General features: G+C 38.7%; 1 protein-coding gene across 7 annotated transcripts in view; it reads left to right on the top strand.

Moving 5' to 3' along the window:
* Positions 1-26,768, top strand: part of LOC136866478 (uncharacterized aarF domain-containing protein kinase 2) — a 158,578-nt gene that overhangs the window by 29,568 nt on the left and 102,242 nt on the right. For all 7 annotated transcript variants that reach the window (XR_010859553.2, XM_067143473.2, XM_067143472.2 and 4 more), the window contains 2 exons: positions 6,546-6,642; positions 13,348-13,398. Coding sequence is in view for 6 of the 7 variants with exons in the window: in XM_067143473.2 (XP_066999574.2) it covers positions 6,546-6,642; positions 13,348-13,398 (148 nt within the window). In the remaining variant the exon portion in view is untranslated. The remainder of the gene's footprint in view (positions 1-6,545; positions 6,643-13,347; positions 13,399-26,768) is intronic.

Raw genomic sequence — 26,768 nt, 5'->3', positions numbered from 1 at the left:
GTATTTATGTATCAGTCATGTCCACAGTAACAAGGAAATGCACTTTCTAATTTTCCATAATGTCTGTCTGTCTGTCTGTCTGTCTGTCTGTCTGTCTGTCTGTCTGTCTGTCTGTCTGTCTGTCTGTACTCCTGAATGGCTGGAGAGAATTTAATGAAAATCGGTATGCAAAGTCGGGGAATAAGTCGCTACAATCTAGGCCATAAATAATTGTATTTACGCTGAGAAAAATGGTAGTTTAGAGGAAGGTCTAAAATGTAATTCTCAAATATTTATGTTATTAGTGGTGCAATGAAAATCGGTATACAACGTCGGGGAATAAGTCGCTATAATCTAGGACGTAAATAACTTTATTCCCGCTGAGTGAAATGGTAGTTTAGGGGAAGGGTCAAAATTTAATTCTCGAATATTTATGTTATTAATGGTTGTATCGATAAATACTACATAACTAAAATGGTATAGTGTAGTATTAAATTTCCGATCATTTATGTCTATATATTTTTACCGTACCGGCTATGATCACAGACATATTCATGAATTTGGATTTTTGTTACTAAGTCCATATCAGCGCAGAGTCACGAGAAAATGGGTAAACAGAATTTAATGAAAATCGCTATGTAAAATCGGAGAATAAGGAACTATAAATAATTTTATAATATGCCCTAATATCACAGAGTCGAAAAAAACTAAATGTGAAGGCCTACAATATAGAAAGCTCATAAAATTGATCAACAATAACACTACATTAGCCATTGTTCGTTGTGATGTGCTCTGTCTTCTGTTCCCACTCATCTCTGATAGATACGATTACTGTGCCATACCGAATCATCATCATCATCATCATTTCCCAACTCCAGTTTCCCGAGTGTGGTGTACAAGCGCTCGCCATCTCCTTCTGTCTTCATACATCTTCTGATCCAGTACATCCTCCCATTTGTATCCTCTCTCCTCCACATCTGATCTTACAGTCTCTATCCAACATTTTCTTGGTCTTCCCTGTGGTCTTCTTCCTACGAGATTAAGGTTGAAATATTTACTGGCAGGTCTTTCCCTGTTCATTCTCATTATGTGCCCATACCACTGAAGTCTGCGTTTCTTTATGACACTGATAATAGGAAATTCAATACCAGCTACTTTCCTATTCACTTCATTTGTGATCTTGTCCTTTCTGGTTGTTTGGTTTATGGTTCTAATGAATCTCATTTCAGTTGCTTGGATTCTACTGAAGTCTTTGTTTAGTAGGGTACATGTCTCTAAACCGTACGTGAGGATTGGTACGAAGTAAGTGTGGTACATGATTGTTTTCGTTTTCTGTGGTATTTTGCAGTCCCAGAGGAGATTTCTGACTTGACTGTAGAAGTTCGATGCTTTCTGTGTCCTGCTGAGTATTTCCTGCCTAACAGTGTTGTCTTTCGATATTGTGCTTCCAAGGTACTTGAAGTGGGAGGCTGATTCGATTTTTGCTCCTTCCAGAAATATATTTGAGCTTGTTCCTTCCCTGTTGGTCATTTCCACTGTCTTTGTTTTGCTCATCTTCAGTCCAAAATTTTTGAATGTGTTGTTCCATTCATTAAGTTTCTTCTGAACTTCAGCTTCTGTCTCTCCCCATAAAAGTACACCATCAGCAAATACCAGGGCGTTTGGTTCACTGTCCATTTTCTTGATAGATTTGATGACCTTGTTCATTACTATTACGAACAGGAGTGGTGACAGAGCACTTCCTTGTTGGACACCTCTCTTTGTTTCAAACCATTTTGATCATCCGTTGCCTATCTGGACACAGCTGTAGCACTTCTGGTATAGCATCTTGACTTTGTCAATTAAGTACTTTGGCACCTTTAGGTCTTCCAGACATTCCCACATCTTGTTTTGAGGAACACTATCATATGCTTTTTCAATGTCCACAAATGCAATCACAAGATTTCTTCCATATTCCCAGTACTTTTCTGTCAGCATCTTTACTGCAAAGATAAGATCCACAGTACTCCGACCTTTCCTGAACCCGTGTTGTTCTTCCTCAAGCAAAGGTTCCACTATCTTTCTAAGTCTTGTTTCTATGATCTTTCCCAGCAGCTTCAGTGAGTGTGACAACAGCGTGATACCTCTGTAATTTCCACATTTCCGTCGGTTGCCCTTTTTGAACAGTGGGACGATGACTCCTTTACTCCAATCTTCTGGAATTTTGTTACTTTCCCAAATCACTGATAACACTCTATATAGCCAATTCAAGCCTGGTATTCCAGCTGCCTTCATCATGTCTGAGCTGAGATCATCAAAGCCTGGGGACTTCCCATTTCGCATGCTCTTTGGTGCTGTTTCTACCTCAAGCCATGTTAATGGGTATTTGTTGTTTTTGGCTTCATCTACACTACAATCATTGGTGGTGGTGTTGCCCCCATCTCCATTTAACAGCATGTTGAAGTACTTCTTCATTTCATCCCTGATCCCTTCCCTCTGTTTGTATTGAGCTGCTACCATCATCTGTTTCCAGTGCAAGGCTGTTTATATTTTCATTTCTTTTACTGTTTACTATTTTGTATAGTAGTTTCCTACTTCCTTGACAGTCTTCCTCTATCGTTGTAGTAAAGTCATCCCAGCACTTTTCCTTTTCTTCCTGGATCAGTTTTTTTACAGCCGGTGTTTTTTCCGGTATTCCTGTGCTAGATGTTCAATTTCTAATTCATTTCGTCTATCATCTGTTTTCTGTTTTTTTAGGTCTAATTTTCTTTTGAGTATATTTCTATCTTTTACTGCTGTCTTCACTCAGTCATTCCACCAAGGTGTTTCCTTCTCTTTTGGTGTGGCACTTGCTTTTCCACAAATTTCCATGGCTTCTTTTACAAGGGTTTCTTTGAATAAGGACCATTCTTCTTCTACTCCCCCTTTCTCAGTTTTGGGTAATTTAGCTGTTATCCTTGCTTCATAGTTTCCTTTCTTCTCCATGTCCTTCAACAGCCATGTCTTAATTTTTGGCAATTTCTTTTGTTTAATTTTGGGCACATGAACATCTTTTAGGTCAGCGATTAATAGCCGATGGTCGCTATCTAGGCACTCGCTGGGTATGACTTTAACATCTGTAACATACTGACCCGCTTTTCTGTCAATGATGATGAAGTCGATCATAGTCTTGAGCTTTCCATCTCAGCTGTATCTCGTTATTTTATGGCTGTCCCTCTTCTGATACCATGTGTTCTGGATGATTAAGTTGTTTCGCACACAGAAATCAATCAGGTTCTCTCCTTCAGAGTTTCTGTTACCATAGCAATGGGGGCCAACGATGTTTTCACAGTCTAGTCTTTCTTTACCAACTTGGGCATTCAGATCACCCATAATGATTGTGTTCTCCTCTGTTATTTGTTCCTCCAGTTCGATAAGAAATTGCTCTTTCTCTTCTGTGGTACATCCTGTCTGCGGTGCATATACTTGTAGGAGAGTTTGATGTGCATTACCAACACTTAGTCTCATCTGGATGATCCTATCACTCACATATTTGACATCTGTCTGTGTGTCTATATCTTTATGAAGGAGGAAGCCAACTCCATTTTTGAATTCATCATTGTTCCCATTCCAGTACAGTTCATATCCATTTCTCAAGGGCTTCTTCCCATATCCTTTCCATTTTGTCTCACTCAACCCCTATACCTTGAGCTTACGTCTCTCCATCAGGTCCACAAGTTCATATGTGTTGGTGAGAGTAAAGATATTGAGTGTACCAATTTTCAGTCACAATAGGATAGGAAAGGGCTAGAAGTGTGAAGGAAGCGGCCTTGGCTTTAATTAAGCTACAGCCCCAGTATTTACCTGGTGTGAAAATGGGAAACCACAGAATACCACCTTCAGGGCTGCCGATGTGGCGTTTGAACCACTATCTCCCAGATGCAAGCTCACAGCTGCGCGCCCCTAACCACACGGCTAACTCGCTCAGTCGTAGCGAGTGTAAAAGCCTGCCTGAATATTGGCGAGAAGTAGCTGGGGAGTTAGATAACTTTCTTCTTTAGCATGCCATTCCTCTGGTTCATAAATTTTCTGATACTACAGGTACGTAACACACTGGTTCATCATAGCATTCGAGCTATTCGGTCACTACTCTAAGGCACTGATTGGAATGAGCAGTGTGCATATTAACGGAGTAATGGCAGAGGATTGTTTACGGCAGTCTGCGGCCTGGTCATTCCAGCTCTGAAAATTTGGACTGTTAGATTGGCACCGTAGTGTTGTTCGTTAAAAGTCAGAAAATGTGCGGTTTTTCATTTGATCGAGTAATTTATATGATAATAATAATAATAATGACCTATGTTGACTTCAGTTAGGAAAACCACAAAGTCAGTCTTTCTGAGAATCCCGTAGCGAAGCACGGGTACATCAGCTAGTAAACAATATAATAATGCTCTTCAGGACTCGCTCACCTGATGAGTTACACATAGTTAACACGAGGACAGTAGACTGGACAATACAGTGAGCCAAGACAATATTGTCCTTGTGTGAACGAACTAGCCGAGGACAGGACAATGAATAAGCTACTGTCTTACGAGTTAGCCTCGCTTCCTATCTATTGGGACAATGCCTTCCGCCCACCATCGCTCTTATTGTCCTGTTGATAAGTATGTTAGAGTAATTTGTAGTTTTCTCCGGCAGGTATTGCTTCTCTCATTAATGTATTGTTACGTTGAATCATCGGTGAGACCTTCCTCAGAAGGTCTTCAAACCATTCAGTTGACATCCTCATGCACATTTTATATTCTTGAAGATCTTCTTCTTCTGATTCTTTCAATAATAAAACAGACGATCCTAATGAAGATCTGCGTGACAACCATTTCCGTAACCACAGTCTCTTCTTTTTTTTTAGTTATAATGTCTTCAACTATATCTAACACATCTTCTTATAAGATATGAATCAATTTTCTTAATTTTCCTTGAAGAGCACGGTGTCGTGGATCCATTTTGACGATGGAAAGCGGATGACTCGATATTGTCTTGTCCTGCGCAAGGGAACTGTTTACGGAGCACAGGACAATACCAGGACAATACAATACAATTCATATTTTCTTATTTATTTATTTAGTGAGTGAGTGAGTGAGTGAGTGAGTGAGTGAGTGAGTGAGTGAGTTTAGATATCTTCTGTCAACCCAGACGAGTAGGTCATGGGGGGAATTGGTGTGGCCTATTGATAAGGTACACTGCCAGCATCTGCCTGGAGTCAAAATGGAAAACCACTGAAAATGATTAATAGTTTCCCCGACAACAGGGATCAGACGCCACTATCTCACAAATTCGGAGCCTGTGGGTTAGCTAAGCCTCCACACCAAAGCCTATGGCTAAACTGGTTGGACAAATATACTCGCATATTACTAATAAAAAGATGTAGGACTAATAAGTAATAAAAATTATAATTTGAAAACCAAGCATACCAGGATTTTTCTGTAAAGCCACAGAGGTATTGTAGTATAGTGAAGTCAACAGCTCAGTGGTCCGCCAGCCCGGCAGGGAAAGTTTCGTAGCAACACCTGTCTGCAGTACTTTGTACCCCCTTGGCCTCATGAGAAAGTCACACAGCTGTACAGTGTACTGCTCTGGCAGCCAGCATGTTAATCATAATTACCTTTATGAAAAATGGAGGTATACGAAAAGAGGAAGAAGAAGACTGAAAAAATGAAGAAGAAGAAGAAGACTGAAAAAATGACCACCCAATCTGTTGGCAAATCATTTCCCGCCAAAAGCAAGAAGCGTACCACGTACATATTGCTTTATTTGTGTGGCTGTGTTTAGGATGGCAGGTGAGAGTTATTGTAGGTCGTTCATGGCTTGAGAATAGCTCCACATTGTTGAAGAGGCAGAGTAAATTGGTAATTGCCATGTGAGAAGGACATACAGTGTGAACATGATAGGAGGAAAATAAAGCTTCTCTTGAATAGACAAAACAGTTACTGTTGTGGATTTTGGATACAGAAAGCAAAGTTTTCAGAATCCAAAAACGGGATATGCGAATATGTGACTGAAAAGAGATGGTTTGGATAGGCTATGTATCATGAGTGAAATGTGTTGGTTTAAAGCAATAGCAAAAGCAAGAGAGTTAAAAATGACAGGTTGTAAGGCTAGCTGCGGATGGCTCATGGGTGTTTTTGAATGAGATAACTTCATTTTGTATAGGAAAATTAGCATTGTACAACACCTCCCAAGCAGTTATGAAAATGTTAATTTCCACAAATTTGTTATTGATTTGCCCCAGAGAAATTTATATATACTCTCACAAATTGTTAATGCAGACCAGCTTTATTTATTGTACTGGAGTATCTATGGTTTTCAATATTCATATTTAACAAAAATACTGTATATAATTACAAAAAAAATTCCAAAATTTCCCATCCTAAAATTAGGGTGCAGTATACATTATTGCTAAAATGATAAAGAATGCATTGTTCCATATATCTCTACATAACACCAAGTTATTTCCTCTTTATCATTTTTTTCCTTGTTACTTGACATCAAACCAAAATCCATTTTATGTACAATGCAATAACCCATGTTTTTCTTCATTTCTTCATCAGGTCTACAAGGCATGGATTAATCTTGAAAAGCTTAAAACAACAATGCCATTGGATCTTGCTACTTTTGACAGCTCTAAAAATTCTTTCATTGTGGAAGGTATGATGGTTTTTTAAAATTTTGCTTTTGTTGAGTGTAATGTTAATATAAAGCCAAAAATATCAACACATAGAAGTATTTCAAGTATTTCTGCACCTTGGGATGCTAACATAATTTCTCAGCACCAGTAATATTTTATTTATCTGTATGTCTACATTTCATATTTGCACCTTACAAGATTTTGATACTTTTTCCCTTCATATTAAAAAAATGATGTCCTGAACAGTGATCATTTCCTGAAGATTCCTGGTTTTCCTCCTTTGCATAATCTCCTTCTTTCACTCTTTCTCACCTCCAAGAGATCAGACATGTTTTAGTTAGTTTTCATTTGCATGGGCTGACAGTTCCCTGTGAATTAATCGGAACACAGCAATAATTATAAATAAACATTAAACATAGAAAGTTAGGACTTAGGTTAAGAACATACAGCAGGCTAAAGTTAGTGTAAGAAGAGAGCGGAACAAAAAAGGAGAGATACACTTAAAAACCGAAGAACCAAGGATAAACTCCCAGCAAGCTCTTTCTGCTTCCAGATTTTTTTTTTAACTATTGGTGCCATACTTGACAGATCTTTTGTATTGAGAAAGCAAGCTTACAGTTTTTCATGATGGTTAATATCATGAGACCTCCAGTTTTATATGGAATCCAAATCACTAGGATGGGCCTTTTCAGTTAAAAAATCCCACATGCTTTCGAAACACAGCTGCCCCAGTGGGAAGCGAGCTGGGGCTGAGAAGAAGTGACTGTTCCACTTGGTTGTCATGCCTCCCTGATCTTCAGTATTGATGTGGACGTTGTAACATATAATTTTGCTCTTTCAACTAGCCTTCTTTATTGCTAAATTATTCTTTTATTTTAACTTGTAGATTGTGTTGATTGCAATCTCACATTCATGAATTATTGAGCCAATATTTTTTAACAGCACAGTAGATTCAGAAGTTTACTGTAATGAAATCTTGCAGCCATTCATTGCAGAACTGAATGAAACAGAAATGATGGGCTCATTCTTCCAACAAGACAAAGCTACAGCTGATACCTCCAATTACTCTATGCATTTTTAAGTGGTATATTCGGCAGTGAATAATTTCAGGAGGGCTCTGGCCACTACGTAGTCCCGATTTGTCACCTGCTGACTTTTTGTTTTCTGGGGTGCTCCCATGTCCTCAGTTTACCAGTCTACTCCCAGAACAATTGAGGAATTAAAAGTAGCTATAACAAATTTTGTGAACTACATGCATAATCAAATATTGATGAAAGTTGTTAATGATAAGTCCAGATACGTTGCCCTCTGCTTGGAACTTCGTGGTAAACATTTTCAGCATCTGCTTTGACCTGATAAGTGTACAGCAATCAATAAGCTAATTCATCAGATTGCTTTGTTATTCATTTTGTTAATGTTCTATCTTTATGTAATACGTCATTACAAAACCGTTGTGCTTTTTATCTCTCATTTCACTGTGTTGCAAAATCTGTCCACTCGCATTTGACCCTGAGTAGACATTGCTGCCACTCGAACTATGCATTTGAATAGGGTGCAGTTGCACTGCTTGCTGTAGAGAATCATTTCTAATGCACTGTATTATATCATGACATAGATGCCACAAACTTTGTGCATTTATTCTTTTTCTTAAATTTGTTATTGAATTGTAGCCAGTCACGAGTTGTTTTATCAAAGTCAAGTTTTGTAAGTCTCTTTTAGCATATTGTCTGTTTTCTATCAGATCAACATCAGGAGTATTCCTTGGCTACTCATTAGCACCAGCTTCAAAATCACAGGTGAAATCTGTGACTTTTTAACTGTTTGAAAGAACCAAACCTTGCTGAAATTTTTTTGGAAGTTTTACTTTGTAATTTAAGAAGTTTTTGCTGCTCACAAAACTTTTTCTCAGCTTCATTATTTGAATGTTCATCATGCCACGACTGATTATAAGTATTGCTGGCTAATTCACTGCTCATAATAGAAACCTTCACTTCACAGTGACTCTTGTCGGAGAATAGAACTTTTTTTCAGTTTTCTGTTGTTCAGTTTCGATTAGAATCTGCTTTATACATATTTCATTTGCATTTTTCCCATTAGAAGGAATTTCTTTACAGGTTTGCGGCCTTACCTTGCAGCTGCTATGCAGATTTACATCCCATTCCCCCAAATTTCAAGCTAACTCTGCAGCTGAAAGCATGGGTTATAGTTTGCTTTCTCAGAAGTGAAAGGTGAGTGGGTGAAGTTTTCTTTTTCCTGTCGTTGGGTAAAATGGAGCCAGTCTTTAATTCCCATGAGGAGCTACTTTTATTTAGGTTGCTTTTATCAGTGTATGATTTTGTAGCTATGTCTCTTTGTGTCATGGAATAATTTTGTATTAATATCACAAAATATCAGACTATGCTCCTTCGAGTTGCACCTATTAAAGAAAGATGATACTATTCTCGCCGGTAGCGTGCCTGCCTCTGCAGGCCAGGGAATTTTACCTGGATCTGAGGGCTGGTTCAATGTCCACTCAGCCTACGTGATTACAGTTGAGGAGCTATCTGACGGTGATATAGCGGCCCCGGTCTCAAGAGCCAAGAATAACGGCCAAGACGATTCGTCGTGCTGACTACACGACACCTCATAATCTGCAGGCCTTCAGGCTGAGCAGCGGTCGCTTGGTAGGCCAAGGCCCTCCCAGGGCTGTTGTGTCATGGGGTTTGATATTATTCTCATTAGAAAAGCACTTAATTAAAAATCATGCAAGTCATTCATCACATCAGTAAGTATTGAATCAGTAACAAACACCGCACAGAAAATGCAAGATTAGAAAGCAACTTCATGCAGATTCTTGTTCCGATTAATTCATACAGGATGGTATAGAATTTATAGTAGTATATTTATTTTATATTTGGATTAATTATCTCTACTACCTCTCTGAGTCATTCATCCTAACCTTTTGTCTGCGATCACCGAGGGAGTTGGCTGTGTGGTTAGGGGCACGCAGCTGTGAGTTTGCATTCAGGAGACTGGGCCGATGACCTTAGATGTCAGGCCCCTTTAAACAATAAGCAACAAGCAAGCATTCGAGAGATAGTGGGTTCGAACCCCACTGTCGGCAGGTCTGAAGATGGTTTTCCGTGTTTCCCATTTTCATACCAGGTAAATGTACCTTAATTAAGGCCACAGCCACTTCCTTTCTACTCCTAGCCCTTTTCTATCCCTTCATCGCCATAAGACCTATCTCTGTAGGTGCGATGTAAAGCAACTTTTAAAAAAATCTCTGCCATCATTATCAACTTCATTGACCTATCTGTAAGGAGCAAAGATTGTGATCGTCACTTAGGAGAGACCCGCTGGCAAAAATGGAAAATCTATAGTGAAGGTGACATCTTGAATTTATTGAATCACAGCATAACATATAAGTACCAACCTATATACACAAAAAGAACAATACCAAGACAACAATATAAATGTCCTTCTTGAATATGTAGGTGTTTTCCAACCTTCATTATGTGAGGAATTATTATGTCACTTATTAAAATGATTGAAATCACTGCAATTCCTGGAATTTGGTACAAAAATTGACAGTATTTTGAACTATCATGCATTGTTTCATGTTACTACCAAATATATTTCTTTTTTTAAAGTGCACACAGTCATAATCTTGAAAGAAGTGGTGTGTCATGTATGCTACGATGTCACAAAAATGCAAACCACTCACTTCAAAGGAAAAAGTTGAAGTCATCATTGTCTACGAGAAAGAGAAAATGTTCGAGATTTAGCTGTGTGGTTTTCTGTTGGAAAAATACAGATCGGTGACATTTTAAGAAACAAAAGTGCAATCCTTAAATTGTGGACTGGAGATGAAAATCTTTCTGGTAAACACTCGTTTTCCAATACAACAGGCTTAAAAGTAGATAACTTAACATTTGAATGGTCTTGTGCTCCTAGCGACATGACTGTGAGTGAAAAAGCACTCAAAATCACTAAACAATTAGCGTATCACGAGTTTAAAGCGTCTGTGGACTGGCTGACAAGTTTGGGATTAGGCATGACATCTCTTTCCAAAATTTCTACCTCGTCGCCATAAGACTGTCTGTGTCGGTGCGGCGTAAAGCCATTTTTTTAAAAAAAATCTACAGAACATCATGTTCATTTGATGAAAACGTTGTGTTGGCTTGGAAAAAACACTTTATTTCTGAATAATGGACACTTCTTAATAACGGACATTTATTTTTCCCCCAGGCCCGTCTGTTATTAAGAAGTTTCACTGTATATGAATGGATGAAAACCATAACGGTATAAGTGACATTTTAAAAAAAATGAGTTAAGTGCAGGATGTAACTCCGGGAGGATGTATCCTTTCACCAGCAAAGAGATACAAGTGATAGCGGTGATATTCTGCGCTCTAGTGATGGGTGGTATAACTACAAATAGCATGCTTTATATGAGTGTTGAAGGTGTTTAAATGCCTTTTTCTCTGAATGACCAAAATGCTACTTATACCGTTATGGTTTTCATCCATTCATATGGAAGTGGCAAAAGAAAATAAAAAAAGGAAAATCCCAACAGTTGTTACTGGTTGGCTGTTTTTGACTTGTCTTATACCAGACACAATTATCGACAAGGATAAGTTGTCATATTGCTGGAAAACTCATCATGCTGTTACATCTTGAGTAGATAGTCGTATGATTAGCATAGTAATGTGATTAGTTGAATGGTCTCGCCACTAGAGGCCTTGAGCATGCTACCACTTGTGGCCTAGGTAAAGGCTAACAGAACCTACTAATTCGTTGTGGAACTCTGCTTTCAGTTGTGGAAAGCCCGTCAATCATTCGACATGCCTTTATAGCGTAGTAAAAAAAAAAATTTCACCTATCATCACATTTGGAGAGGGGGCTCATTATTGGAATGGTTGCATTGACGAATTGCCTGTCATCTCGGCTGCTCTCATCAGGCCGTAAGCAGTCATATCTGGCATAGGTATGCTCGTGCTGGTGTCTTAGCTGAGTATCTTATGTTCTGAGGCTCTTATTTGAAATGAAAGAGAATTTACAAAGCCGTCTTCCTAATCTGCTAGGCCTAATGTAATCAAGATTTTTGGGTTAACTCCCTTAACCTTTTTAACAGTCCTCTGCAACACCTGCATGCCAGCAGCTTTCTGATGAATTACTTCGACAAAGGCTTCAACAACCTCCTAAGGGAGAAATCTTCATCTCGTAGTCTATCAGGTTTATCACTGGCTGCCCAACCCTCAGCTGGTCAGTCACAGGTAATACAGTGGAACCTTAATTCTCTGTTTTTGGAGGGACCATGGAAGAAAACGTACAACACAGGAAAACTGAAAATCCAGGAACGAATGAACCATCAACAATTTGGCTAAACATCACAAAAATGAAATATGTATTCTTATAATCTTACAAACATTTCTAAACCAAACCAAAGTACAGCCCCAATGGGCCTTTCGCCTACCATGCGACTGCTGCTCGGTCCGAAGACCTGCAAATTACAAGGTAACGCATGGTCAGTGTGACAAATCCTCTCGGCCGTTATTCCTGGCTCTCTAGACCAGGGTCGCCATCTCACCATTAAATAACTCCTCAGTTAAAGGTAATCGTAGAATGAGTGAACCTAGAACAAGCCCGTATATCCAGGTAAAGATGCCTGAAGGGGCCGGGAACCGAATCCGGGCCCTCCGGCTGAGGGACAGGCAAGTTAGTCTGCGCGGCCGGCTTCAAACATTACTCACCGGTACGCGACTTAAAGTCTCAAAACTTTACATTCAGTTTTACCGGGGAAACTACGTCGGTCTCCTCTGAAAACTTCTTTCAGTTCAACAACTTTGATCAACCAAACTCTTCGAAAAATCTAAAATACCCGTAACGCCAAGCCAAACAACAATTTTTATTATAATTTGGATCCACCTTATTCAATACGTAAAAACTGTTGTTTAGATGAAATTACAACATATATTTCAATCGGAACTAGTTTCGACGCCCTTTTTGCATCATCATCATCAGCTGATATAGGTTCTTGGAAAAATTGGCAATCACATAAGTTTATCTACGTCAAATCGAACACAGTCGAACTCTTGCACTCCTCAAAATACAATTTAAAAATACCTAAAACCGTATTTGGGCTGATGGCCCTAAGTTACAGAGGCTAAGCCTATACTATGGAGGTGACTAGATGAAGATCAACTGATCACTGAAGGGCTATTAATGAGTCTCAACATTGAGCCTTTATCCAGTGTTTATAGCCATACAATTACCATTTCCCCATTGTATTGCATACCTTATTGTTCCACACACTCTCTTTGTCTAATGTTTGACCTATTAGTATCTCTTTAGACCATTGACAGTTGGAATGGATTTTTTCATTTTCAGTATTTTTAGTATTACTAGTAAATAACATGTTTACTCTAAGTTTGCAGCTCTATTCTGATGTACATAATTGTAGTGTTGTGATGATGATGTAGTAAACATTTAGCCTACTTGTAAACTACAAAATATATTTTTCAAACATGCCATATTTGACCCAAAATAATCAAATTTGAAATATTGAATACTGTATATGGTGGACACATCAAGAATGTTATTTCTTGAACACTGTTGTAGGGTAAATGAACTCTCTTTGTGGAAATGTTTGTAAAATTCATTGATATGTAGTATGTAGCAAGACTTTTTAAAATTGTTTTAGAGTGATGCATTCATTGGCTCATGTCTTGTTTTTAATTGCAGGTTTGGAGTTGCTGGGAGTGGGGAATTTGCTAGACTGTCTGACTATAAATGGTAAGAGTTTTCTGTTTGCTAATAGATTAGCTGTAATTATTCCTTAAATCATGAAAAGGAGTCTTTGACAGTGAAATTGGTTTCCCTAACTGTTCAGAAAAAGCAATGAACTTAATGTTAGAAACTGTTGTTGAAATCTGGCTTGGCAGACTTATAGTTCTACTTAAGCAAATCTTTCAGTTCAAAGGGATAGTGTTTGGTAATACTTTGTTAATTATAATTTGTCTGTTATAATGCATTTCATGGACTCCGCTACTGTTTCTGACAATGAATTTCTGTATTTATTCAGTATATTTCACCTTTCACACTTTTTTTGTGAATACGTGAGTTTAAAAATGATGGAGCAAGATATATTGGAGAATCAGGAAATCCAGCTTGATTAAACTAACATACTACGGTATTTGAAAGTAATAAAATCTCACATTTTCGTAGCTCACCTTCGGTTCTGGATGGCTAGTACCTTGCCTTGTCGCTATCTCACACATTTTAAAATAATTCTATTATGAGTGTGTCTTATGCATTAAGTGTTTGTTCATTTCTCAAAAGTTAGCTATTACTCAAGATGACCTGATAAACATTAGGTGAAAGTGGAAGTGCTCTAACATATCATATTTGTTTGTGTATATCTTGCACCCCAATTTTTGCTATAGAATTAAGAGAGAAAAATAATTCCTGCGTATCTCTCACATAGGAAGTGTCAGTATAAATGCACTAAGAATACTTATTTTTAAAACGTGTATGTTCGCGTACAGTTCAAAATGTCTACCTGTCTAGTAGTAGTAGTAATGCTGCAGGATAACAATTTAATGTGACAGTTTGACGTAATGTATGTTACTTGCAAAGACAGAAATTTGCTCTTGAAATATCTATAAATCAAGAAAAGTGTTCCAAGGGACGAGAAGTGGAATGTTTCCTGAGCTCGATAATGAAGTCTTTCAGAGTGTGAATTGGTTACCTGATGATGGATAATGTTCTACAGGAAATGCTATATTGATGAGTTTGGTGATGGTTATCTAGTATTTCCCCTTAAAACAATGACCACCGTACTGAGCAAATTGGCCGTGTGGTTAGGGTTATGCAGCTGTTAGTTTGCACGCTGCAGGTTAAAATTTCAGTGTGAACGGGGTTTGTGGTAGGTACGTGACCTGAGGAAAAATAAAGCTCATACTGAACAGACAAACAGTAACTGCGAGGCATTTTGCGGACAGAGGTCAAAGTTTCTAGAAATCAAAAACAAGATATGTGAATATGTGACTGGAGACAGTTTGGATGTGTGGCCACGAATGAAATGTGTCAGTTGAAGGCTACAACAATAGCAAGGCTAGCCGTAGATGGCTCACGCTTATTTTTGAATGGTGTCTGTCTTAGTTTATACTTGTTTTTTATATTAGTGTTTTACTTTTGCATTAGATGCATGGTGGAATATTGCTACTGAAACACCAGAGAGTAATATGAAGTTTCGGCAAAAGAGCAAAATTTCAACATTTTTGTTTGGCGCTCGACATACGTTATCAATTTTGAGCTAGCAGGTACCCATGTACTTGAAAATGAAATAAATTTTATCGTACCTGAATGTATAATTTTGAAGTCTGGTGTGTGAATTACAACTGAAGGGGACCTGTCAGATATAGTGTGGAATGGGCAGAATCTGGAAGAAGACCAATTGGAAGACCACGGACAAGATGGAGGGATCATGTGGAGGATGACGTAAATCAGAAAGGACTACATTGGGAGACAGTGGTGAACGATAGACTGTGGAGAAAAAAGGAGAAGATTGGAAGAGGCTCTGTGAACAACCTGCATAAGCAGAATTGTTTCAAGAACAAGAAGACCACCCTGTGTCGACCGTGGCCTAGCAGGAAATCCAAACATAGTCACCGGTGTCTGCTGTGTGCTGTGTTAATGAAAACTTACGACTTTGCTGTATTAAATACTACTCTGTTTACTAAAACCAAATGGGCAACTGTAAACTTACAGGGTGTTACAGTAAATAACAAGCATACAATAACGTTACAGAGATGCCCAACTATTACAATTCAATCGTAATAGTTACGAATCACCCATCATAATAATTAACAATTACCCATCATAAATAGGCCAAGTCGAGACACCACAACTGAACCACCAATTACATGGCTTGAGGTTGAAAATGCGCTCAAGAGCATGAAGAAAGGAAAGGCAGTGGGCATAGATGAACTAAGTGCAGATATGCTGAAAGCAGCAAGAATTCCAGGAATCCAATGGCTCTACAGACTGCTCAACAAGATATGGGAGGAAAATACTATTCCTGAGGACTGGAAGATGGGTATCATTATACCTCTGTTCAAGAAAGGAAGCCGACGAAAATGTACTAATTACCGTGATATCACACTACTGTCTCATGTCCTGAAAATATTGGAAAAGATAATAGAGACCAGTATCAGAGATATTGTTGAACCAATTTTGGAAGAAGTGCAGTATGGTTTCAGACAAGGAAGGTCTGCAATTAGGAAGCTAATGGAAAAATACTGGGAGAAGAACAAGCCTTTATTTCTAATATTTTTGGACATTGAGAAAGCATACAACAGTGTACCAAGGGAAAGAATTTGGCAATGCATGAAAGAACTTCAAGTGTGAGACAGCCTCATAGACAAAGTGAAAATGTTGTATAATGGGAACAGAAGCTGTATTCAAGTAGGATGTGGTTTGTCGGACTGGTTTGAAACAAAGAGAGGAGTACAGCAGGGCAGCTCATTGTCACCACTTCTATTTATTATTGTAATGTATGTAGTAATGAAATCCATTAGAAGGAAAGAACATGGAGATATCAAAGCCTTCACATTTCCAGATGATGTTGCGATCTGGAGTGACTCAGAAGAGGAATTGGGAGAGAGAATGCAAAGCTGGAATGAGGAGTTTAAGAAATATGGTGTAAACATCAGCAAGACCAAGACGGTGGTGATGAAAGTGTATGGGGAAGGAGCAGAACCAATAGTCATGTTAAATGAAGCCCAACTGGACAGCGTTCCAGTTTTCAAATACTTGGGTAGCATTATATCAAATGGCAACCTAGCAAAACATGAGGTGAACATTCGAATCAATAAGGCAACACAATTTTACCACCAGGTAAGACACCTGCTGTGGGATGAGCAAATACCCATGAAAACAAAAATGATATTGTACAAGTCCTATTATACACCAATTCTTACATACAGTCTCGAAATCACAACACCGACCAATAGAGATAATTCCAAACTTCAGGCAGCTGAAATGAAATTCCTTCGCACTATGATCCAGAAAACCAGGAAAGACAAGATTAGGAATGAGAAAATTAGAGAAGAAGTAGGAATAGATGATTCTCTCCTCAATAAGATTCAGATATCAAGACTGAAGTGGTTTGGTCACATGAAGAGGATGCCAGTAAACAGAATTGCAAGGAAGGAATTTGACAGAAAAGTAGAAGGAAGACGACCCGTGGGAAGGCCACGAAGGAAATGGATAGATTTAGTTAAGAACGATGTACTGCTGAGAGGTCATGATTGGGACAAGTTGGTAGAGGAAGAATGGTACAAGGACAGGATGAGATGGAGGAGGCTCATGTACCACACCCGGGAAACTGGAGATGGTTTAGGATGATGAATTAGGCCTTTATGAATCACACAACACAAATTACAATTTTTTGTTGATTTTTAAATATAAGTGTATGAAGTGTTCAAAAAGATACACAAGGAATGCCATTTCAGCTTGAATTCTCAAAATATTCTTTTCGGATTTTTCAGTTATCATTTCCTGTCCCTTGTTTAAAAATATTTCGAGTTTTCATGCGCCGAACGCAGTATGTGCTTTCAGTATCAGAAAAATAGCCACCTGAGTTGTTGTCTTTGTTCGTCACATGATCAGACTTCCATGCAAGTATCTGAGTTCTTTTATCTTTGTTTTGGCGGCAAAGTGGTGGGTGGCGGTGGTGGCAAACTCCATTTCATTGGTGGCAAGCTCCATTTCATTGTGAATAGAGTGAGAGAGATAGAGAGAGAGAGAGAGAGAGTGTGTGTGCGTGCGTGCGTGCGTGTGTGTGTGTTTTTTTGTTTTGTTTTGTTTTTTTGAAGAAATACTCATTGTGATTTTGGTTGCACAAATCTATATATATAGGCCTATATATAAAATAAGAGTTTTGTCTGTACATTGCTCAGAATTTTAAAAAGATGGTATTTCTGTATCGGTCGTGTCCATAATAACAAGGAAATATACTTTTTAATTTTCTGTAATTTCTGTCTGTCTGTCTGTCTGTCTGTCTGTCTGTCTGTCTGTCTGTCTGTCTGTCTGTCTGTCTGTCTGTCTGTCTGTCTGTCTGTCTGTCTGTCTGTCTGTCTGTCTGTCTGTCTGTCTGTCTGTCTGTCTGTCTGTACATGCATCACGAGAAAACGGCTGAAGAGAATTTAATGAAAATCGGTATACAAAGTCGCGGAATAAGTCGCTACAATCTAGGTTATAAGTAATTTTATTTACGCCGAGTGAAATGGTAGTTTAGGGGAAGGCCTAAAATTTAATTCTCTGATATTTATGTAATTAGTTTTCGTATCTTAATGAAAATTGGTATGCGAAGTCGGGCAATTAGTCACTATAACCTAGGCCATAAATAATTGTATTCACGGTGGGTGAAATGGTAGTTTAGGGAAAGGCCTAAAATTTAATTCACAAATATTTATGTTATTTATGGTCATATAGATAAATACTACTACATAACTAAAGTTATATAGTATTAAATTTCCAATCATTTATGTCTTATACAATGTTACCGCACCGGCTATGATCACAGAGATATTCATTAATTTGGCTTTTTCTTACTAAGTTCATATCAGCGCCGAATCAGGAGAAAATGGAAATCGATATTTAAAGTCAGAGAATAAGGAACTACAATCTACGCTATAAATAATTTTATAAAACGCCCTAATATCACAGAGTCGTGAAAAAAAACTCAATGTGAAGGCCTACAATATAGAACACTGATAAAATTGATCAAGAATAACATTACATTGACCATTGTTTGTTGTGATGTCCTTTGTGTATTCTGTTGCAACTCATCTCCGACTGATAGGATTATTGCTGCGTACCAAGTTTGTTTTTTTGTTTTTTTTTTTGCTCTACCGCGCATCGAAACAGATAGGTCTTATTGCGACAATTGGATAGGAAAGGGATACGAGTGTGAAGGAAGCGGCCTTGCCCTTAATTAAGGTACAGCCCCAGCATTTGCCTGGTGTGAAAATGGGAAACCAACAAATACCATCTTCACGGCTGCTGATAGTGGCGTTCGAATCCAAGCAAGCTCAAAGCTGCGCGCCCCTAACCACACGGCCAACTAGCCCGTGTAAGTCTGAATATTGGCAGGAAGTAGCTGGGGAGTTAGATAACTTTCTTCTCTAGCATTCCAATCCTCTGGTTCATAAATTTTCTGATACTACTGGTACGTAACACACTGGTTCATCATAGCATTCGAGCTATTCAATCCCTATTCTGAGGCACTGATTGGAATGAGCAGTGTGCATATTTAACGGAAGAGACCCTAATGGAAGAGGAGTGTTCACGACTGTCTGCAGCCTGGTCATTCCAGCTCTGGAACTTTAGACTGTTAGATCGGCACCGTAGTTCTGTTCGTTAAAAGTGAGAAAATGTGCGGTTTTCATTTAATCGAGTATTTTATGATAACATTGCTTTCAATCGCTACATTCTTACTGACGGTTTTGTAATGACCTATGTTACAGACTTCAGTTAGGAAAACCACAAAGTCAGTCTTTCTGAGAATCCCGTAGCGAATTGTATTTTTGTTGCTAAGTCCATATCAACGCCGAGCCACGAGAAAATGGATTAACAGAATTTAATGAAAATCGGTATATAGAGTGGGCAAATAAGATACAACAGTCTAAGCTATAAACAATTTTATTTCACCCTGGTTGAAATTGTAGTTGAGGGGGAGGTGCCTAAAATTTAATTTTTAAATAACTTACCTAAGTTACCTATGTTATTGGTCCTATCGAAAAGTACTACATAACAAAGGTTATAGAGAACACAATTTCCAATCATTTATATTTTATTCAGTTTGACCATACCGACTATGATATGACTGGTATTTCAGAGTCGAAGAAAACTGAATGTGAAGGCCTACAATATCGAAAGCGCATAACATTGATCAACAATAACATTACACTGACTATTGTTTGTTGTGATGTTCTTCGTCTCTTATGCTGCCATTCAACTTCGATAGATAAGATTACTGCAGCGTACCTGACTGAATATAGGCGGGAAATAGCTGGGGAGTTAGAAAACTTCCTTCTTTAGCATGCCATTCCTCTGGTTCATACATATTCTGATACTGCTGGTACGTAACACACTGGTTCATCGTAGTATTCCAGCTATTCAGTTCCTACTCTAACACGCTGTTTTGATTGAGCAGTGTGCGCACTTAAGGCAGAAGCTCACGTAGTAGTAGTAGTAGTAGTAGTAGTAGTAGTAGTAGTAGTAGTTTTTTTTTTTTTTGTTATGGCAGGGGAAAATCTTTTAAAGACACCACTCTGTGTGGGAGTTGGATTTCCACCAACTAAAAACCCCTGCCCTCTTCACTCAAACCATTCTGGAACTGCTTGTCGGCATGACATCAGAATGGAGTGATGTATGTTATTAAGTTCTTCCTTTCTCTTCTTTCTCCTTCATCCCCATAATGCTTGTCGCCATTGCCTTTACTGTGTTCCAGGCAAACGGGCTCTCTAACATAATCTGAACCAGATTCCCTGGCGTGAGTTGTCGGCCAAGTTGTTGGCAGGCTTTTCTTCGTTCTTCTTCCCATCGAACACAGTAGAAAAAGGTGTGTTCTACTGTATCCCTTTCAGAACAGTACCAACAACCATCTCCCTGCGTCTTTCCCATCTTCATGGCGTATACGCCGAATCTTTCATGTCCTGTCAGGATCTGCGACAGATAGTAATCTACCTGCCGATGTCTACATTTAAGCCAGTCTCCTATGTTGGGTATTAGCTTTTTTGTCCATTGGCCAACATCGGTTGTGCCATCCCATCGGTCTTGCCAGTCTAGTAAGAGTTGGTTCCTCGAGGCTTTCTTTTCCTCAGCAGATATAGTTGCACCCCTTTCATGCCAAAGTTTTCTCTCTGCAACGAGGAGGTCAATGGGAATACTGGCAGCTACAACTTGTAAAGCTGCTGTCGAAACAGTTCGATATGCACAGGTAACTCTGAGCAGCATTTTCCTCTGTACTCTTTCCATAGCTCTTCGGTGAATCTTCCTCCTGAGTGCATTGTGCCAGATAGGTGCAGCATAAAGTAAAATGGAATATACTGCAGAGCACATAATCTGTCTCTTAACTGTTCTTGGTCCCCCGATGTTAGGCATAAGTCTGGCTAATGCCGATGCCTTCTTCTCTGCCTTTTGGGTTACTGCCTTCACATGTGCACCAAATGTGCAATTCCTGTCAATAAGAACCCCAAGGTATCGTACAGACTTTCCTGGGATAATCACTGTATCATTTAATAAGAAACGGACATTTTTCCAATTCCTGGAACCTTTCAAAATTACAGCCTCAGTCTTATGTGGAGCCAATCTCAACTTATTATTTACCATCCAAAGGTTAACTCGTCTCAGTGATTCATTTACTCGGAAGGTCAGTTCTTCTACATTCTCTGCTATTACCACTATTGCAAGGTCATCTGCATAACCAATAGATGTTGTCCCTTTTGTCAGCTGCAGGCGTAAGACACCATCATATAGAATGTTCCACAAGGTGGGTCCTAGGACAGATCCCTGTGGAACGCCAGCACTCATTTCAAGATCTTCTAAATCATGAAATCGTATTCTTCGTCCTTTGAAGTACTTAACGATTATTTGTTGTAGATACTGAGAAATGTTCATCCTACGAAGTTCTCTCAAAATAATGCTCCAAGAAGCAGTGTTAAAAGCATTTTTGACATCTAGCGTTATCAAGGCAGCCCATTTCTCACTGCTTTCTGCCTGTATTTGAATCACCCTCTCAATAGCTTGGGTTGTGGTTCTACCCGTTCTAAATCCAAACTGGTTCGAAGAAAGTCCTCCCTGTTGTTCAAGTTCTTTCTCCAGTCTAGTTTTAATCAATCCTTCGTAAAGTTTGCTCAAGGTGTTTAATAAGCACAGTGGCCTGTATGCTGATGGATCTAATGATAGTTTCCCTGCCTTCAATAACAGCACTAGCTTGGCTACTTTCCACTCATCGGGGAATTCACGCTTTTTTAATAAATCATTGAAGACTGATAAGATCCAACCAGGTGCCACCTCAACTGCATACTTGATGGCTTCTGGTGGGATTCCATCTACACCTGGTGCCTTACCAGTCTTCATATTGCGTGCTACCTCTTGTAACTCAACCACAGTGAACGGTTCTGCAACACAAAAATCTGATTCCGTTTCAAGTCTGTCATTAGTACAAGGGAACAACTCCATTGCTATGGCTTTCCTTCTATCAGCTGGGAGCTGAACTGGTACCCTGTTGATTATTCGACCGGTCACTATCTTATATCCCGCTCCCCAGATATCACTGTCTAGATCTTCGCATAGCTTTTGCCAGAGATTTCTCTTAGAATCCTTTATTAGCTTCATTAGTTGCCTCTTTGATGCCTTATAGTCAGCTTCTAATGGTATTAAGTTGACCTGGCTGATTTTTTTCCTAGATCTTGTAAGAATTCGTCTCTTGCGATTGCAGTCTTTCCTTTGCATGTCTATTTCATTGTTCCACCAGTAAGGGACTCGTGTTTTATATTTTGTTGATCCCCTCAATCGGCTGGTCCTACAAGCATCTTTAAGAGCAGTAGTTACATCTTTTAGAGTATGTTGCACTGTATCTACAGTTTGTGACATCCACTCGATTGCAATTTTAAAGGTTTCCCAATTATAGTTCCACACCGTTTTCGTGATATCATTAAGCTTCTTCGATCCCTTAACTTGAAAGTAAATAAAACGATGGTCGCTGAGAGATTCATCTTCCATAACTTCCCAGTCAACAATGAATGATGCTATACCCTGCGTTGAGCAGGTGACGTCTATGAAAGACTCTGAGTTCCCTCTGGAAAAAGTTGGTAAGATTCCAGTGTTATGAACCACCAAGTCTAGGGTCGCTATCCATTCTGCCCAATATTCTCCCCTACGATCTGCAGTTGGTGCCCCCCACAGAGGCGACTTGACATTTAGGTCTCCGAGAATGATAGATTCAATACCTGACGCCATGCAGTCCTGAACTATTGCATCTACTTCAGCTTTGAAAATATCAAAAGGGATGTTAGGAGAGATATAGCAACAATAAATCTGATATTGCTGAAGTTGAATACACAAATATCCTTCTTCTGCCCTTATGCTTAGCACCTCCAACTTATCATTTAAAAAATATGCAGCTACATCACATCTTTTGTCCGTGAACCAAACCACCTTCGGCTACTCGCCTTCTGTTTGGCTCGCTAACAAGCACTAAGTCTACTTTCTTTTCCAAGGCTGTCGCATACATGATGTCATGACTGTCGGATTTCCTCATGAGATTCGCCTGCAGTATGTCCATTATTGGTCGTTTAAATTCAACTTCCTTGCCTCTAATATTAGCTTCCTGTAAGTAGGGCATTTCATTTGATCTGAGCGGTGGCCCTCCACTTGGCACATGGTGCAAAACGAAATGTTCCCACAATCCTTCGCCAAATGGCCTTCTTGTCCACAATTTAGACAGCTCCGTGACCGGTCATCCTTAATGTCGCAGTGTGGCGCTTTATGTCCAAATCCAAGACATTTAAAACACCTTGCAACTGTAACTTTTTCCTTCACCATACAGGTTGCCCATCCCACATTTATTTTCTTTTTCTTTAACAGTATTTTCGATGGTTCCGTTGGCAATATTACGGTAGCATTCAGATTTCCGAACCTCCCCGGTCTTACGGACGTAATATTGATCTGAGATTCTTCGACAGCAGCTTCTAAGGAGAGTGCTGCTCTGAGATAGTTTTCATTTAAATCCGGATCCATACCGTACACTAGAATTGTTGTCTCCTTCCTTTTTGTTGAAACCTCTATTTCCTTGACGTTTTTAGTTATCTCACGTTGTAATACGTCAGCCTTTCCTTTGCCTTCTACAGTAAGTATAAGGTCATCCTTTGCTGTTTTCCTTATTCGTTTTATTTTAACACCAATTTTTTCGATGTTTACTCCTTCCTTTACTGTTTTAAGCAATTCGGCGTACGTTTTTCCCGCAGCTTTGCACGTAACTGTTTCCTGAGTATTGTCATTTAAGGATTTCTTTTTCAATGTTAATCCCACAGAAACAGCCTGTTTTACCTGCGTTTTACCCGATTCCAAGCACCCTATTTCAATATCACTCTTACGAAACATCCATTCCAAGATTTTCCTTATATAATTCCGATCAAGGGTATCCAGGATAGTTATCAGCACCTTCTTTCTTGCATGAGTCTCAATTATCTCTCTCCAGTGGGTGAGACATGAATACAGGCTCTGCAGGTCATTTACTCCATCTTGATTAAATGAATATGGTATTACATATACATATCGCAGCTTCTCCCGCTCTCCTCCTCGACTCGTGTAGGTTTGCGTAACAGTGCGCAGGAATTCCGTCTTACCTTCCTCCAGATTAGAGTTCAGCAAGTCAGAGATTTCTGTATGCATATTCTTCATGCTTCTCATAATTCCATCCTCCTCTGTAAGATGTTTGGGATTTACAACCATTGATATATCCCAATCAGTCAATTTCCCTATATTTCCGGAGATGACGTGCGTGTTACTGTAAACACAGTCAGGCCATTCCTTATCCAATAGCTTCGCAAACTCGTCAAAGCACGTAGCTTCCAAAAGGGTCTGCTCTATATCTAGCACTCTGTCACTGAATTGCGCCTGTGTCCCAACATCACGGGTTATTTTCTTACTGGAGGTAGTGCCCTGTTCCAAATCACTCCTAGCCTTTGGATCTTCATTCACATCAAATTGTTCCCATTCCCACGAACGACTACGGATTATTTCTGCCATTTGTCCCATTTCTTTAATACCTTTCTTTATCTCCGCTTTCGTATTGGGAGTCATCTTAACTAATGCTAATAAGTCTTCACTATGCTTGACTAACTTATCAATTTCTAGTCGCATCTCTTCTAATCCTACTCTTTGGTTTATAGTCTTCGTACTCTGTAGTTCCATGGTTACGTCCAGCTCCTCATCCGACATAGTATCTCTTTGATTTTCTACGTCTATTTCAACCTCTTTGGATTTGACATTTCTATTCTCAGTACCTCTACTCTCTTTTCTCTTTGAAAACATAACCTTAAATCATTTAAAGCAATATAAATGGTCTATTTACCTTGTCAGAAAAGGGATGCCTCTTTAGCTCATCAAAGAGAGATAATACCGCGTTCTGAAGGGCAGCACTTCCACTTATAATCGCAATATATTTTAACCATACACAGCCTTTAAAACACCACTTAATTAAGCAAATACGCGGAGCACTAAACAACACCAGCAATTCAATAGCAGCACGCGAGTAGTAGTAGTAGTAGTAGTAGTAGTAGTAGTAGTAGTAGTAGTAGTAGTAGTAGTAGTAGTAGTAGTACCTGGTCTAGAATTACAATTTAGGCCTATTCCAAATTATAGCACCACAATTCAATATGTAACCTAAAATTCAACCCTAAAAAGAGCCATTTCTTAAGAAAAGCTTCTTCCTCTTGACCTTTATTAAATTCTACATTCGTTTTATTCCAAATTAGCAGTGAAGAGGAGGTTTCTCCTCTGGCTTGGAGGAAACCTTTGCCTCCAAGTCAGATGGATTTTTCTGCCGCTAGTGTAGTGAATTGAGATTTTCCGACTCATGGGGTACTCCTAGAAAATAGATTAGTAAATGGACATAGTTTTTGCTCTGCGACTCTCCACTATTTGACCCCCCCTCCCAACAAAAGACGAAGCGTGTTCGCGGATCATGGCTGACTGCGGCTTGGTCTTTCCAGCTCTGGAACTTTAGACTGTTTGATCAGCAGCGTAGTACTCTTCGCTAAAAGTGAGAAAATGTGTGTTTTTTCATTTGATCGAGTATTTCATACGTTGTTTATAAGTTTCATTTCCGTATTGATAGATATTACTTTACAAAAAACAATATAAATATAAGTCACCACCTTATCAATACAAAATTTATTCACATTCAGCTAGTAAATATGGTCATGACCAGTTTCGACCCCTAGGGGGTCATCTTCAGTTGACATGCATAAAAGATATATTTTACAAAAACATCACATATAATGATTAAAACTTAAATTAAATGGAACTGATCATAAATGTTGGTATGTATGTCTTGGTACATTTGAGCTATTGTATGTGTCAATCCTAAGTTTCCCAGCATACAGTGTCAAGGTAAGTAGTTAACTAATATACATCATCCATGAAATTACATGCTATTTTTCATGTTATCACTATCTAATTTGGGTTGTACAATGTGGAATGAGATATACATACATTTGTGTAAATTAATAGTAGTAAGTTCAGTAATATACATTAAAAATTGGTTCTTAAATTACATTAATTGATTATTGATCAGTCATATGAAAATGTAGAATTATTGGCTTTGGACACTGATACTTTAGTATTTAAGATATTTAAGATATATGCCAACAAGGTATTGCATACTAATATTTTAATCACAAGTGTCCAAAGCCAATAATTCACATTTTCATATGACTGATCAATAATCAATTAATGTAATTTAAGAACCAATTTTTAATGTATATTACTGAACTTACTACTATTAATTTACACAAATGTATGTATATCTCATTCCACATTGTACAACCCAAATTAGATAGTGATAACATGAAAAATAGCATGTAATTTCATTGATGATGTATATTAGTTAACTACTTACCTTGACACTGTATGCTGGGAAACTTAGGATTGACACATACAATAGCTCAAATGTACCAAGACATACATACCAACATTTATGATCAGTTCCATTTAATTTAAGTTTTAATCATTATATGTGATGTTTTTGTAAAATATATCTTTCATGCATGTCAACTGAAGATGACCCCCTAGGGGTCGAAACCGGTCTTGACCATATTTACTAGCTGAATGTGAATAAATTTTGTATTGATAAGGTGGTGACTTATACTTATATTGTTTTTTGTAAAGTATTTCATACGAAAGCATTGCTTCTAATCGCGCCATGCCTACTGACGTCATTGTAATAACCTATTTTCATTTTAGTAGGGAAAACCACTAAGACAGTCTTTCTGAGGATGTAAAACGGCAGGTGGAGAGTGAGTGTCTGCCATTATAATGGCAACTCCCCAACCTGATTGTGACTGATGGTAGGTAAGCGGGCCTAAGAT

The sequence above is a fragment of the Anabrus simplex genome, chromosome 3 (assembly GCF_040414725.1).
Source record: "Anabrus simplex isolate iqAnaSimp1 chromosome 3, ASM4041472v1, whole genome shotgun sequence".
NCBI lineage: Eukaryota > Metazoa > Arthropoda > Insecta > Orthoptera > Tettigoniidae > Anabrus > Anabrus simplex.
Note: the sequence above shows the minus strand (reverse complement) of the source record. Positions and strands in the feature narration are given on the sequence as shown.